The sequence below is a fragment of the Lacerta agilis genome, chromosome 8, assembly GCF_009819535.1.
Source record: "Lacerta agilis isolate rLacAgi1 chromosome 8, rLacAgi1.pri, whole genome shotgun sequence".
Classification (NCBI taxonomy): Eukaryota; Metazoa; Chordata; class Lepidosauria; order Squamata; family Lacertidae; genus Lacerta; species Lacerta agilis.
In genome coordinates this window covers 22,820,160-22,835,978 of record NC_046319.1, presented here as the reverse complement: position 1 = coordinate 22,835,978, position 15,819 = coordinate 22,820,160, and the positions used below count along the sequence as shown (strand labels likewise).

At 47.1% G+C, this 15,819-nt stretch overlaps 1 protein-coding gene across 4 annotated transcripts in view; it reads left to right on the top strand.

Moving 5' to 3' along the window:
* Positions 1 to 15,819, top strand: part of CAMTA1 (calmodulin binding transcription activator 1) — a 653,161-nt gene that overhangs the window by 260,899 nt on the left and 376,443 nt on the right. For all 4 annotated transcript variants that reach the window (XM_033156533.1, XM_033156534.1, XM_033156531.1 and 1 more), the window contains exon 4: positions 11,468 to 11,603. In XM_033156533.1, coding sequence (XP_033012424.1) covers positions 11,468 to 11,603 — 136 coding nt within the window. The remainder of the gene's footprint in view (positions 1 to 11,467; positions 11,604 to 15,819) is intronic.

Sequence of the window (15,819 nt, the reverse complement as noted above, 5' to 3'; positions counted from 1 at the left end):
CCAGAATTGGACACAGCACTCTGGATGAAGCCCATAGAGCACTGAACAGAGTGGAACGATTACTTTTCATGATTTTCATTTGGCATGCCAACTTGTTACATTTAACTACTACTTCCTCTTCCTCTAATCATCATCATCATCATCATCATCAATATTTACAACCTACACTTACTCTAAAAGGGTGGCAGACACATCCTCATTTTTTCCAAAATGAAGGGGAAAAAAGAATCATTTTAAAAACAGTTAAAACATTCCAAAAACAGTCACAGTTAATAAAACCTTCTTCCATCCAGTGATCTCAGGGTTGCCAGGAGCAGCGTTCTTCAATCACCAAATCCCTGGGTAAACAGGAATGTTTTCAGATTGCTCCTGGAGGAGCCCGTTCCAAGCTTTTGAACTGTTGCACTTATTGTTCATTTGAAATGCTGTGAGAAATACAAATGAACAGATGCTGAGGATAATGAGGATAAACAAGGGGCTAGTACCGAGATCTGTAGGTTTGGCTCTTGGTTTTACAGAAGACCAATGAAGTAAAAGATGCAAAATGAATATGATGTCAAAGGGCTTGTGAATCATAGAATGGTAAAACTGGATGGGAACCCAAAGGGGCACCTAGTGCAGCCCCCTGCAATTTCTGTGTCTATATATCACATAGTAAAGGGTAAAGGGACCCCTGACCATTAGGTACAGTCGCGGACGACTCTGGGGTTGCAGCGCTCATCTCGCTTTACTGGCCGAGGGAGCCGGCGTACAGCTTCCGGATCATGTGGCCAGCATGACTAAGCTGCTTCTGGTGAACCAGAGCAGTGCATGGAAATGCCGTTTACCTTCCCGCTGGAGTGGTACCTATTTATCTACTTGCACTTTGACGTGCTTTCGAACTGCTAGGTTGGGAGGAGCAGGGACCAAGCTACGGGAGCTCACCCCGTCGCGGGGATTCGAACTGCCGACCTTCTGATCGGCAAGCCCTAGGCTCTGTGGTTTAACCCACAGCGCCACCCGCGTCCCCTATCACATAGTATATTTACTAGCAAATCAAGTGACTGGAGATGTACCAGTAAGCGCCTGCATTCACAGGCAAAACCTCCTCCCTTTTTTTGGTCCCAAGGTCTGTGCTGTGTCGCCATGCTTGCTAAGGTCACTTGTCAAACGAATTCCAGAAATTCACTCCAAATCTATTGGAAGGTTGTGTCTTCTTCTAGTTTATTTAAGGACATAAGAAGGGGCCTTCCGCTGGATCAGGCCAGTGGCCCACCCAGTCCATCATCCTGTCCTCACCATGGCCGTCCAGATGCCCCCATGGGGAATGTCAAGCAGGACCTAAAAGCAACAGCACTCTCCCTTCCAGCAACCTTGTATCCAGAGGCATCACTGCCTCCAATTGTGGGTGGAGAATATTGTGACATGTTTTCACAGGTCTGTGTGCATTATCATAGAATTGTAGAGTTGGAAAGTTATATATTTTTTAAAAAAATCTATTTGTTAAATATACATATATTTCTAGCAGTTAGAATAAACCCCCCCCCCCCCGATTTTTATCGGGGAGACACAGCTTGGGTTATGAAAGGGAAAGGGGTGCCTCTGTAATGTGTGACGTCTCTAAGCCCCCCGCAATCCAAGCTTCCCCATTCCATGGAATAATATTTCTTTACCCCCTCCCTGCAATATTCAAAGCGAATGGCCCGTGTGTCCCTTGGAGGGGTCCCCCGGGGTAATAATTTGAGATAATTTTTGCTTCCGATAACTCTCTGCAGGCTGCCTCTCCATTTGCATATGCTGTCCAGCTTCCTCGGTGCTTCTGCTCTGCCCCTGAAGGGACACAATTAAATTACCTGATTCACCTCCTTCCCTTTTTGGATCCGTGGGGTTGATGAATGTCTTCGGCTGTGATGTTGTAAAAGCAAAAGCTGGTCTCTTTCTTGGCCTGTCTTCAAGGTGATTAATGAGCCGTTCCAGGACGGGGGCAAGGAAAGGGTAGGGGGGGAGAGATTTTCTCCATCCTCCCCGTTTTTTATTAACTGCACATTGGGGAGAAAGAGCATTTAATATTCAATGATAAACAATTTAATAATTCAATAGCAACAATGAGTCAATAATACATACCATTCCTTCTCGGCACCTGTTACTGAGAGAGGAAGCTGAAGTGTTCAGGTCTGCTGAGTCTGGAGGTGGCGGTGAAGGAAGAAGTTTAGAAAACTTGTGAGTGGTTTGGAGGATGAGGATAATGTCCCTCTTCCATTCCATCATAGCGGCATTCCCAGCCTACGTTGTTCTCCACCTGTTTCCAGTTGAACGTGGAAAGTTCGGGATTGGTGTATGTCTAGTTTGCCACAGCGATTTAATCACAAAGCAAAAAGGGATCTTGGTGCAATCCTGTGGCTGCAGCAAGATTCATTATCTCACTGCATTTTATAACAATGTGTGTCATATGCGCCAACTCCTAGGGGCCGAGGCCTTTTCGGCCCCTCCCCAATGCATTTTTTGAGGGGGCCAGCAACCTCCGTGTTCAGAGGACATTTGGCTACCCCCCCCAGCTCCTTGTGATGATGTTGCACATGTGACTTCAGGATGTTGTGCGATGTCGTACACTTGGCATCAGAACGTCACGTGGGCCCCCCTCCATCAACTTGCAAAGGTGGTGCCTCTGATATGTGTATCTCAATGTGCCTAGATGCTTGTCCACAGAAAAAATAGTGAAGTTGTGAGCCTTAAGTTGTTGAACTCTCTTCCCATAGAAATGCACCTGGCAACTTCATTATACAGCTTTAGTTGAATGCTGAACACACCTCTTTGCCCTAGCTTTTGATCTTGTGGTGCATATTTGTAGAACCTGCCTTGCTTCTGTGATTGTTCCAAACTGCTTTTAACGTTGTGTTTTAATTGTTCTAACTCACTGGGGGACCTTCGGGTGAACGGCAAGCAAGCAAGCAATAATAATAATGGTTTTTACTTTTATTAGTAAAAAGTCTCCCAGAAAAAGTTTACATACAATCAAAACGGGACAGTCCCTACCCAAGGACTTAACACACAAACACGACAAGCAAGGAAAAAGGGACAGGGAGGGAAGAGGAAAATCAAAACTCAGGCACCAATTTCTGAACAGTTGTTCCTATAATGACCAGCAAGCACAATCCAGGGGCAGGAGGTGCCTGATGGAGCTGGGCCCCCAGCAAAGCTGATGCAATGAGCCCTGCTGCTTTGCATCTCTCCCACTGAGGCTGCCCTCAGATGACACTTGAGAGGAGGCCTGATGGAGCCGGCCTGTCGCAGCAGAGCCCATGGAGGGAACCCAGCTTCGCAGCTATCTTACTGCTGGAATGGCTACTCCTTGATGATGTTGATGATGATGTTAATATAATCCTGTGGCCAAAGGGAAATGACAGTTCTCAGCACCACTCAGCAAACAGAATTAGGTGGTTTGTAAACCCCAGTTCCTGGGGGAAATTCACGTGTGGCGATTTTTATAAAACGTTTAACGAGAAACTGGACAAGAAAGATTTTCTACCTCCTCTGGCTGCAATGTCAGTAGACAGGCAATAAAAAAGTTTTCTGCTCTCCCAATGTGGAATTTCTGGCACAAATTGTAGTGATGTTCACTGGCTTAAGTGGTTTGGACAAATTTATGAAATGGGAGAGGTCTAACACAAAATAGTTGATTCACAGTGGAACTTTCCAGGTTCAGAGGTAATGTGCCTTTAGTTACAGAGGCAGCTGGCTGGCCACTGTTGGCGACAGAACACTGGGCTAGCAAACCCAGGACCTTTTTTCTGAGCGAGCAGAAGCAGCCCTTGCATAAGCAGAGAAACACCAGGGGAAAGCACAGATTGGAAAGGCAGGAGAGCCTCAGCGTTCCCCCCACCCCACCCCCAGTCTGGACTGCGCATGGTATAAATTTGATGAGAGAAATCCCCAAAGGGAAGTTTACAGGCCGAACCTTTCGGTGTGATTAGTTTGCAGGGTTTGTGTGTGCGTGTGTGTGTTTTATTTTACTTTTTGGTAATGTAATGTAGCAACGGAGCCGTTTGTTTGCAGGATTTGTATCTGATCTTGATCTCGCCTTGCCTCCGCCATCAATTTATTACTCCTGGCCATGTTTGTGTTTGAGAGAGATAAGCGCGGGAGACATATTTTCTCAGCCTCCCTTTTCTCCCCCTGTCCCGGCCTCCCCTTCGAAGCACAGAGAAAATCTGTAGGAATAATTCTGCAGCAGGTTGAATTTGACCCATGTTTGTTATGATGCCAAGAACTACCGTAGTTGGCTTCTGCGAGGAATAGGCTGACTTGGAGGGCTGTTGTTGAAATAGGCCATGGGGCTGATATCTGGAACTGCTTGCCTTCAATACCCTCCAAGACACAGGAAGGATGTTTGGTCAAAGTTTGTTCATCATTGATTGCCAGGGAACAGCACCTGCAGGAAGCCTTGAGTTAGAGACCCAGGAATATGTAAAAATACTTATTAAGCAGCCGCAGGCAGCTCAAGCTCTTTGCCGAACAGCTGAAGGTCATCTAAGAAGAGAAGGGAATCTGCTGGCAAAAGGAAAGGGGCCTGAACCCACATCTCTAAGAGAGTTGGTGTGCCCAACTCATTGTACTTCCTGCAGGTGATTTGGCTCAGAACTGTGATAAATGCTTCTTGCTTCGCTGGGTGGAGGTGTGCGTTTGGAAACCTCTGGCTTTTGAGTAGCTGGATTTGCGCCTGTTGTACAAAGCTAAGCACCATACCGTACCCTCCAACATTTCTCTGATGAAAATAGAAATGTCCCCATTCAACATTTTTCTGATGAAAATAGGGGTGTCAAAAGGCAGGACATTCTGGGATCAAATCAGAAACTGGGGTGGCTTCTGTAAATCTGGAACTGTCCTGGGAAAATAGGGACACGTGGAGGGATCTGTCACATCTGTTGCTCCACCCACATTTGCCTCTGGCCCCACCCACCACCGACACCAGAAGGTTGATCACGAGGGCATGCAGCTCTGAAAAGGGTGTACAGACTAGTCAGGTTTGTGAAGGATCATCCCTATGCTAAGTGTTTTCCACATCAAGCCATTGGTCCCTCAAGCCCAACGTTGTCTGGTCCATATTTCTCTGTCCTGGTGGGCTCCAGATGTTTGGAATATAGGTTCCTATCAACTCGGACCATTGGTCATGCTGGCCAGGGCTGACAGGAGTTGCAGCCCCAAGCCCACCATATCTGATGTAGGGATGTAGGCAAGGTGGTCACAGATGTGTGTGTGTGTGTATTTCGCTTCCCTCTTTCCGTTGACCTTTGCAATGGGGATTTCATGCAACAGGTCGAGCGCTGCTGGTCTGGAGGAATCAAGGATACAGATCCCACTCCACCCCACCCACAACGCTGCCACATTTAAGCCATTCTGCTGGTGCATCTTCACAGCAGAACAGGTGTGCCAGGGGTGTGTTCCACTCATGTGCCCCGGGGGTGTTCAGCTGCTATGTCCTGTGTACACACTATGCATCTCTTGTTAAGTAGATATGAAGAACCTGCTGGATCAGGCCAGGGGCCCATCCAGCAATTGACATTCAGAGGCATTTGCTAGTTTAACTACTTGCTGCATGAAGGAGGATTTGCTTTATCTGTCCTGAACCTTCCAGCATTCGGCTTCATTGGATACTTGGGAGTTCCAGTGTTAGGACAGAGGGAGGAAAACTTTCACTGAGAGTGAAATGGATTATGTATTGGTCCCCTTCCCAGCCCCCTGTTGTGTGGCTTGGTGCCTTGGGGAAAACATGGAGTTCTCTCTCTCTCTCTCTCTCTCTCTCTCTCTCTCTCTCCCTCCCCCAATTTTGATCTCAGTGGGGGAGTAAAGCAATCAGCCTCCCTTTCCCGCCTTAAGCTTATGTCTTAGTGGGAGGCGAAGGAGGCCCTGGCCACATTGCCAGCTGTGGGGCAGCACAGCTGGGCTGCTTTTAGGTGGCTGTCGTCACCCCGCACCATCTTTCTCAGTGGGGCAGCACCTTGAAGCATCACAGGGATGCAGGGATGGGGAAGAAATTCAATTCATTTTGCATTTAAAGGCAAACCTACCTATTGTGTACTTTCCCAAACAGTATGCAAATAGAAACATAAACCATCCATCACATTTTGTGCTTCTCTGAATTTTGCAATGCAGACCTCCAGCCAAGTATTGTCTGCAAAAATTGCACATATCGGAATGAAGTGTGTGCAGAAATGCATTGGTTAGTGAAAATAACACGCAAAACCGCTTTCCAGTTTGGAAAAATAATAATTGCAGTTCCAAAATGTGTACATTAGACAAAATTGTGTACAAAATTAGGAGAAATTCATACTAAAATGCTGCCGAATTTCCATGAGGACTACATGAAAATGTGGAGAACTGAAGAATAGGAAAATGTGAAACTGAGAGAAGCTGAAATGGATAGATTCTCCTATCCTTACACTAACTTAAAGGGACCTGGGATGGTCAGCTTTTCCGGGAGGTTCTGAGGACCCCTTGATCTCAGCAATGAGTGGTTCGAGGCTGATGATGCTGAAAGCGCCTTTTAACTGGCACAGCATTAAGATATGTGTTAGGAGGTGAAGGTCAGAGAAGAGACTGGCACACTTACTGATCCAAGGTGAAACTGTGTTCCCAGCCCTTGCTTTGTGGGTGCCAGCTTTGAAGTCAGGTTCATGACTCAGACCTGTGAAAGTTAAAACCTATAAGACAAAAAAAAAGTAGAGAAAAGAACAAAAAATTCTCAAATGTCCCGTTGTAAAAAATAAATAAAAATCTTGAGCAATCATCAGCAAGGCAGCAGGGACCAGACACACAAAGCTCTTGCAGGAGGGGTAACAGGAGAAGACCCCACCCCTCAGTAGGGAGATAGTTAGGCACTCATGCCAAGTGGGTTTGGAGGACTTGTTTGACCAAAACTGAGAGAGTGCCTGTGTGCCTGTGATAGGCAGCAATACAACAATCATTTTATTTAGAGAGCAGTCGCTTTATTTTGCAGTCTTTGGACTGCCAGGGGAAAGGAATTGGGAGGCAGAGGAGCCCCAACCTCACACGGCATCAGATAGTGGGCCAAGCCCTCTGAAGGGACAGTGTGAACAGCCCCCCTCCCCACTGACCGCAAGGTCTGGGGCAGATGGTATAGGACGATGCAGATCGGTCAACTTCTGGACCTCCCGGGGAAGGGCGTTGTGTTGGCTGGGTGCGATGTCTGACAAACCCCCACCCACATCTCATGGGACGATGGTGTCATAAGAACATGGGAAGAGCCTGCTGGGTTTATTTATACCTTCTGTAAGGTTCTCAGGTGTTGCTCAGGTGAGTAACCAGCCAAAGTCCATGGCTCTCAGGTGTTGCTCAGGTGAGTAACCAGCCAAAGTCCGTGGCTCTTTCCTATAAAGCATTTATTGTGCAGATATATACAGTGCTGAGCATCAACGATCACGTCTGACTCATCCTAGTTCAGAGTCCGGGAATGAGTCTTTCCGGTTTTTGGACCAACATAAAAGCCGCGGGAAATGGAATCCCCTCCTATCTCCCCTGCGCTGAAGCCCTCTGCGCAGTTGGGGTGCCAGAAGAGGTGCGCCTTCCCTTGATCCTGCTTGGCGTGAAGGCTCTGCTACCCTGCCAAAGCCCCGACACTCCCTGCCTCCCACTGCTTTGGGATGCTAAACACCTAAACAAAATGGATAAGAACATCTAAGGAGCCCTGCAGCTAGATCAGACCAGTGGCCCATCAGGTCAAAATGGGCAACCAGATGTCTCAAGGGAAAATCCCACAAGCAGGATCTGAGCACAAGAGTGCTCTCCCCTCTACCAACTGGCATTGTGAAGCATCACTTTCCTTTTACTGTGGAGAGCAGAGCCTCCTCCATCACCTCTAGTAGCCATACCCCATGGATGGAGCTACAAGCAGTCCCCACACCTCCCAACAGATCTTAAACCCCAAGCTGGTAGGTGCTCCTTCAAGCATCCCTCCAAGTATTTACCCTGCTACTTTTTACTCTCTGAAAACAGCTGCCTGATCCTGAGCACAGAGAAAGGTTTTTTTGCGGGGGGGGGGTCCTTTTACACTCTGGTAATGTGTGTGTGTGTGTGTGTGTGAGAGAGAGAGAGAGAGAGAGTTGGGGTGTGCAGAGCAGGGAGAGAGTGGCTTCCTTCCACCCTCAGTTCCTCGCGTAGATTTTGTTTCACTTCCACAACTTCAAGAGATTTACGTGCTCAAATGCCGCCAACTCCAGGTTTTTCCCCAGAAGTTGTTTATGGCGGCAACTGCTGCTAATGTTGTTGTATTTCTTTCTGTTCTTGGTGTTCCAAAGCCAAATTACTGTGACTAATGTACTTCTATAAATTTTTGCAGCCATCTCCATGGCTGCTGTCTGAAAATGATGCACAGTCTCTTCTTTGTGAATTCTGGGTTTACTGAGGGTTGTTTCCTTTGTGTGGGGGGTGGGGGTGGGGAGGGAAGGATGGCTTGTGCAAGAGTGGTATTTCTATTATATCAATTTGCCATATGGTAAAGCGGTTGGGGGGTGGAGATACAAACATGCGCTGAATGGACGGCGACAGATGTTTATTGGACAAATGGCTTCACCATCCTCTGTAGCTATGCCAAGATGGACATTTCTGAAAAAGATCTGGAGGCTTCCCTGGAGCTGATGAAGACAGAGCAAAGGCTAGATCTAACATTGACCTGTGTTGGGGGGGTGGGCAGCAGTGATTTCTTTTTGTTCTGGGGAAAATCGATGCTGGTTTGTTTTGTTTTTTAAATCTGACTTCTTTATTCCAAACTTGCTTTTTACCTAAATCATGAACGATGGGTTAAAAGATGGAGATGGGGGGGGGGAGAGAGAGACACTCTTTGGAAAAGTCTGAGATATTGTGTGGACCACAAACACAATCAGTATAACCTCCCCCCCCCCTTTTCTACTGCTTCCTCCCTACCACCACCCCTCCTGACCCCACCACAAGACTCTACACCAGGGGTCCCCAAACTAAGTCTCGGGGGCCAGATGCGGCCCAATCGCCTTCTAAATCCGGCCTGCAGAGGGTCCAGGAATCAGCGTGTTTTTACATGAGTAGAATGTATCCTTTTATTTAAATTGCATCTCTGGGTTATTTGTGGGGCATAGGAATTCGTTCATTCCCCCCCCCCCAAAATATAGTCTGGCCCCCCACAAGCTCTGAGGGACAGTGGACCAGCCCCCTGCTGAAAAAGTTTCCCGCCCCCTGCTTTAGACAAGCTGAAGAATCTGGATACACCACACAAAATGAGGCAGGAACATTTTTCACAGTTCCTTCTAAAACCACCGGTTAATAGACTGGTTAAATTTTTGAATGTACATAAAGCTATGTGTCCGCTTTAACTTAGCATGTTAGGGAGAGAGGTTTTGCTCAGATCTAACAGTCAGGCTCCAGATCAAAATTCCCCCACTCAGAAATGTGTGATGTGTGTCCCTTTTTGAATGGGCTGCAGACCCATTTCTCACCACTGGAAATGCTCTCTGCCGGCTGTGGGACTTTTTGCTGTTCTCTCTCTCTCTCTCTCTCTCTCTCTCTCTCTCTCTCTCTCTCTCTCCTGTAGGGATGGGAGACAAATTTGGTTTGGTCCACAACTTCTTGTAAATCTACTTAATTTAATGCAAACCTGTTTGATTCACACTTCCCAAAAACATATGCAGAAGGGGGGGGGGGGAACAGCAGCTGCACTTTGAAGTTCATTCTTCTCCCACGTTTTGTGGTGGCCAACTCCAGCCAAGAAACATGTGCATGAAAATGCATGCCATTAGTGAAAATAACATCCAAATACATAGGAGGGGAAATTGCATGCAAAAATATGGATACTTGGGAAATGCACTTCAAAATGCTGACAAGTTTTTGTGAGGACTGTTTTTAGTAAACTGGGATGAACTGACTAGAAAAATTAGAAGTGGAGAGAGAAACTGGAATGGGCTGATTCTTCCATGCCTGCTCCTCTGCCAGTGCCTGCCTTCCTTGACAGCAATCAGTCATCAATCAATCAATCAATCAATCAACAAACTCTTGACTTTGCATAGTGGGAGGGGGAGGTAACCACTAGCAGCAGGAAGAGCTTGCAGGCAGGTAAGCAGGTGCCCCTGTGGATGAATGGGTTGAAAATGATGTTCCTAATCATGATTTTCAGTGTGAGTGGAAAGGTTGGTTGGTTGGTTGGGGAGGAGTGGGATGCGCAAAACCAACTGGGGTCTTTTGAGCCCTTTCAGGTGCTCAAAAACAAGCAGGCAACCCCTGGAATATTTCAAGAAGTTTGGGGGAATGCTCAAACAGCCCAAATTGTTATTGAGACAAGCTGGGCAGGCATGGGAACATCACTAAGTGCTGGTGCTACTTCATTGATAGGCGCAGGGAGCACCCCCCAAAATATGACCTCCCTGCCCCACTGCAGTCCAGAATTCTCAAACCTTCTGCAGCTCCTTCCTGGTTCTGTGGAGGAGAGGAGATTTCTGCACAGCTTCAGTCCCCCCCCCCTTGGAAGGAGCTTTTGCTGTGTTGGTTTCTTGGGCTTTCAGGATCCCTCCAGCAAGTTCTCCCAGATACCTCTTTGTAAAAAACAAACAAAAGTGTGGCACTTTGGTTTAAAGCTATTTGTGCACATTGACTGTGCAATCCAGGCAGGTTGGCCTGTCTTCTTATTTGTAGCTTGTGGGGGGGGGGGACACACATACACAGAGAAGCTTGCCCAGTGCTGGCTCCAGCATCCAAGGTGTCCTATGCGGGCCAAGGGGAGAGGGAAGGGGAGGCAAGTGAAAGGCCACCCTCTCTCTGGGTGCGGAGTGGGAAGGGGAACAGGTAGCCACAACAAGAAAGGGCAACCATGAGGCTGGGAGTTGGCAGTGGGACCCCTCCAGGAGTGTGGGCCTGGCATGGGTCCAGTGATCCCAACCCCTGGTGCTGGCCTTCAAAGACGCCACCAAGCATCTCCATGGCTATCCTGAGATTTGAACCGAGGGCATCCAGCTCGTAGCTCATGCTCTCTGTAGCAATGCTGTGCTGGCTTAGTGTGCTTCTTCCTCTGAACTCTCATTCTTAGCTGTTGCACTGCAATAACTTTGATCGGCAGGCTTCATTCTTTGGGGAGAAATTTCCAGGTGGGTTTTGGGAGAGTTGCAGGGAGGAGGAACTACTAGGTAGGTGATAATTTTCTGCCGCACGGAGAATATTTCCTTTCTACAGTAACTGCCGTTGGTCACCTTATAGGAGTGAGTTCTCTACCTCTGTTAATTGACAGCTGAACCACCCTCCCTCTGTGTGCATGTGTGTGTATGGGACTCACTCACAGCTTTGAGGCAGCAGCATCCCAGGTGTTGGGTGTGAACGTAGATTTGCTCATAGCTGTCAACCTTTCCCCTTTTTTGTGGGAAATTCCCTTATTATAGCATTGGGAAACAGCAGGGAGGGTTGACAGCTATGCATTTGCCCGGCCTCCCTGATGAGCCACCCTCCTCTTGTTTTCCAGGCCTCAGAATGGCTCTATGATCCTATACAACAGGAAGAAGGTGAAATACAGGAAAGATGGATATTGCTGGAAGAAGCGGAAAGACGGGAAGACCACCCGAGAAGATCATATGAAGCTGAAGGTTCAGGGGGTGGAGGTGAGTGCACAAGGCGGCGGTGGCCGGGGGGTGGGGCTTCATTGCATCAGCTGACCAAGTAGGATGTTGTTGTTGTTGTTGTTTTAAAAAAATGTTGCGTCCATATATATGTATTTTAAAATGCTCCGCTCCACTTACTTACAGTACTTGTGAAAGGCTACCTTCATGTGTTACCCTAATCCCTGTTATTGTAGGAGAGCCATGTTGCTGTTGGTGGTTTTTTTGTGAGCAAGAGGTTGTTTCTGGTGGTGTAGGGCTAAACCCAGCACTCTGGAGCAGTGTTCGAAACTCCCATTGTTCTAGGCCCATTTTGCGACAGGGAATTTCATGTGCGCGAGCAGTTTCTGAGCTCTGGGCGCAGTAGTGTGCCTAAGATTTCAGATTAAAACTGCAGAGCGGAAGGAATGGAGCCCCTTTTTCTGCCTCCCCACTTCCAGCTACTCTCTGAAGACTGGAGAAGGGACCCTCTTAAGAATATTGGGTGGGGTGGACAGGGGAAGGACTAGAGTTAGACCATGTAAAAAATGAACATAACATTTTAGTTGAACTTCATTCATCTTCAGCTTTGTATTCTTGTTATACATAAAAAGTGGGCCTAGACTTCCTTTGTTGTGCCCATATCCTAGGTTTAAGGTGCCATTTAGCTCCTGGCTTTCATATCTGAGCTTCTAACACTGCTCTGGAGAGTCCTTGCGACTTGGTTGTAGGGCCAATGGAAGCCACATTTAGGAATCTAACTGGTTGGAGTTGGAAGGAGTTGTGACAGTTCGGAAGGGACTTGATTCAGTGCTTTTCCCTTGCTGAGCTTTTTGAGTTCTCTTACTTCGGTAAGGGGAGTGTGCGTGTTATCCTTGCGTCTTGAAAGACGAGTGATGCTTGGGGGAATTCTTGTCTCCCTGATCACAGTTTTTTTTAATGTAAGCTTTTGAAAGCTGTTTATTGCTTAAAAGTTTTTTTTTTTAAAAAAAAAAACCTTATTGTGAAAGAGTTCATTTCTTCTTCTTCTTCATTATCATCTTCAACATCATCATCATCATTGCAATTGTGAATTACATCAATGGCGAAAAAGTTTCACAAGTGAGTTACTGGTGATAACAGAGTTGTGCATGCAAGCGAATTTCAATTTGTCTTGCTCTCGGTTTCCAAAATAAGTGCTTGAGAAGAAATGGCTTCTGGAGCCAGGGAAGAGCGACAGCTTTAAAAAACAAAACAGATTTGTTCAGATGTAAAAGAGGGTGTACAAAGTCCCATCAATATAACAGAAGTTTATACGTTGCTGTATTTTATTATTCAGTTGCTTCACAAGGGACTGCATGTCTTGGTTGTGATTGATTCTCCTTGTATTTTAAAGTTTGAGCTTCTGCTACGTTGAGCTAGTTTTGACTTCTTCTTTTTTAAAGGATATAAATATAAAATAAAGCATGTGCCTAATACATGTCAGGATTTTAAAGGGATATGGTGCCTGGTGGTACCTCTCATCTGCACTGAAATTGCTTGCTAGAATGCTAAGGAGCTGTAATGACCATTAGCCATTAGAGATGTGCTTTTCCCACTCAATACTTAATAATTAAAGTGCCCCTAGAGGGATCCGTGGAAACACTGTGTGTGTCACCATCAGACCATCTTAAATTCTAACTCATCCCCCGCTCCTGCTGGTGACGCGATTAATGACAGAGCTGAATCTAATTCAGCAAGAGGGTAGCCCCTTTCCATGGCACAAGTCAGATTGGGTGCTGCCGTAGTTTGTGGGGCATTCGGGGGAAGCATTTCCATTTGCATGTTGCTCCGCTGTGGATCTTGGCCCGAAGCAGTCACTTGTCCTTTTCGGGCTGCAGATGCTGCCTGGCCGTTTCTGCATCTTTGACAAAAGTGGCATTTGGGAAGCGATTGGGTGGGTTTTCTCAGCAGCAGAAGGACGAAGGACTGTGCTCTCTCTGTGTCTTTCTGCCTAATGACAAAGCAGTGCAGTGACAAATCAATGGAAAAGTCTTGCCGGGCACCCTTTCTTCTGCCTTTCTCCCTCTCTTGCAATTCACTTCGTTCTGGTGCACATTAAGATGCAGATTATCCTGAGACTCCTCGTTGCCACAGACTCCCAGCTCCCAGACGCTGGGCATTGATTAGGCTGCTCATGAATATTGAAAGCTGCGCGTCACTTGCCGGTTCCTCCTGACACAGGGCAACGAGGCGATGGCTGCGTCAGCCAGGCAAATGCAACACCCGAGCAGAAAAGCGGGGAGCCCACTTGAGGCCAGAGCTGTGGCTGTCTGCTTTCATGACATACCAGTAGCCCATCAGCCATTTCCCTGTTTGCTATGGTTTCCACTGCTGCTTCATCTTGTGAGAGAAGGACTTCTTACTTGACTTTTTTTTTCAGTGCTGGGGCAGACTGATATTATACCCTCCAACATTCCACTGAATAAAATTGGGGTGTGCATCTTTTGTTGCTGCTTCTGCAATTCTGGGATGTCCTGGGAAATTGGGGGGTGGTTGTGTGGTACGTGATACTACCCTGGCTAGCGGCCGCTTATCATTAGCGCATACGTGCATGGTTGGATCCACTGCTTCCCCCAGGGTCTCTGCCCCCACTGCTGTGGGGTGCATGGCTGCTGCCAGCCTGTTTCCCTAGTAATGTGCAGAAAGAGAAACAAGTGCCCTCTTTGCACAACGGATATCTGAGTTACAAAATTCACTGTGGCAAGCTGTATTGCTGGCTGCTGACTTGGATGGTTTTTAGAGGGGTTTAGACACATTGCAGTAATGCTTCCGAATACCATTTGCAGGAAGCCATGGGGGGAAGTTGTTGTGCTCAGGTCCCATTTGCCGGTTTCCAACCGGCATCTGGTGAGAACAAGATGCTGGAATAGATGAGTCATTGGCCTCATCCAGCAGGCTCTTCTTAGGATCTTAATGGAGGGGATAAGGCTGTCTTCTACCTCCACTGTAGAAGGCAGTGTGTCTCTGAATGTCAGTTTCTGGGGATCAGAGCTACAAAGACTGCAGTTGTGGTCAGGACCTGCTTGTGGGCTTCACATCTGGGCATCTGGTTGGCCACTGTCAAAACAGGACGTTGGACCAGATGGGCCATTGGCCTGACCCAACAGGTTTTTCTAATGTTCTTAAGGGAGGGATGAGATACAATGGCTATATTCAACCTGAAGGAGGCAGTATGTTTCTGAATGCCAATTGCTGGGAATCGGAACTGGGGAGCACTACTGCATTCAGGTCCTGCTTGTGGGCTTCCCATAGGTGCATCTGGTTGGCCACTATCAGTACAGAATATTGGTCCAGATCAGTGTTTCCCAGCCTTGGGTCTCCATCTGTTTTTGGACCACAACTCCCATCATTCCTAGCTAGCAAGACCAGTGGTCAGGTATGATAGGAACTGTAGTCTAAAAACAGCTGGAGACAAAAGATTGGGAAACACTGGTCCAAATGGACCATTGTGACCTCATCTCTCTGCAGGGCTCACTGGGCATTCTTATTCATTTGTTCGTGTGTTTTTATGTAGCATCCTGAAGCGGGGTACAAAGGTATAAATAAATTAAACCATATTAACATTGCCAAAAATACACAAAATGACAACCCTCCAAGTCATTGTCCACCCCATGCAGGGGGCACAGAAATACCGACCCTGATGATGTCACATCATTATCTTTTGATAAATGTTTTTAAGGAGGCATTTTGGGTGGGTTTCCCAAACTTAGGTCTTTGGCTGTTTTGGGACTTTAGTTCCCATAATTCCCGACCACTGGTCCTGCTAACTAGGGATGTTTGGAATTGTAGTCCAAAAACAGCTGGAGACCCATTTGGGAGGGGGGAGCATTTGCATGTGGGATATCTGTTAGCTGAGCATCACTCGGAAAGTGAGGAGCATCCTTGTGTGTCAGCGGTGCTTGTCAGGTGGAATTTGATCAGGCTTTGGGTTGCCATTAGAGCTTTCTTGAAACGTCTGAGATGAAGGAGCGGAGGTATGCTTATTGAATTGTACAAACCTGAAGGAACTGAAAACACTCTGAGGGATTAGATTAAACATCAGGCAAAGACGGATTTTGCATTGCTGCGGTTCCTTCAGCATCAAGTTTACTTGTCGATTCAACAGGAGCAGACTGGCGACGGATTCGACCGCCAGCTCCTTCTGCTCTCAGTCAACCTCTCAGTCAAAGAGGGACATGAACTGGTGAGACCAGAGGAGAGTGTTTTTGCACTTAGCCCA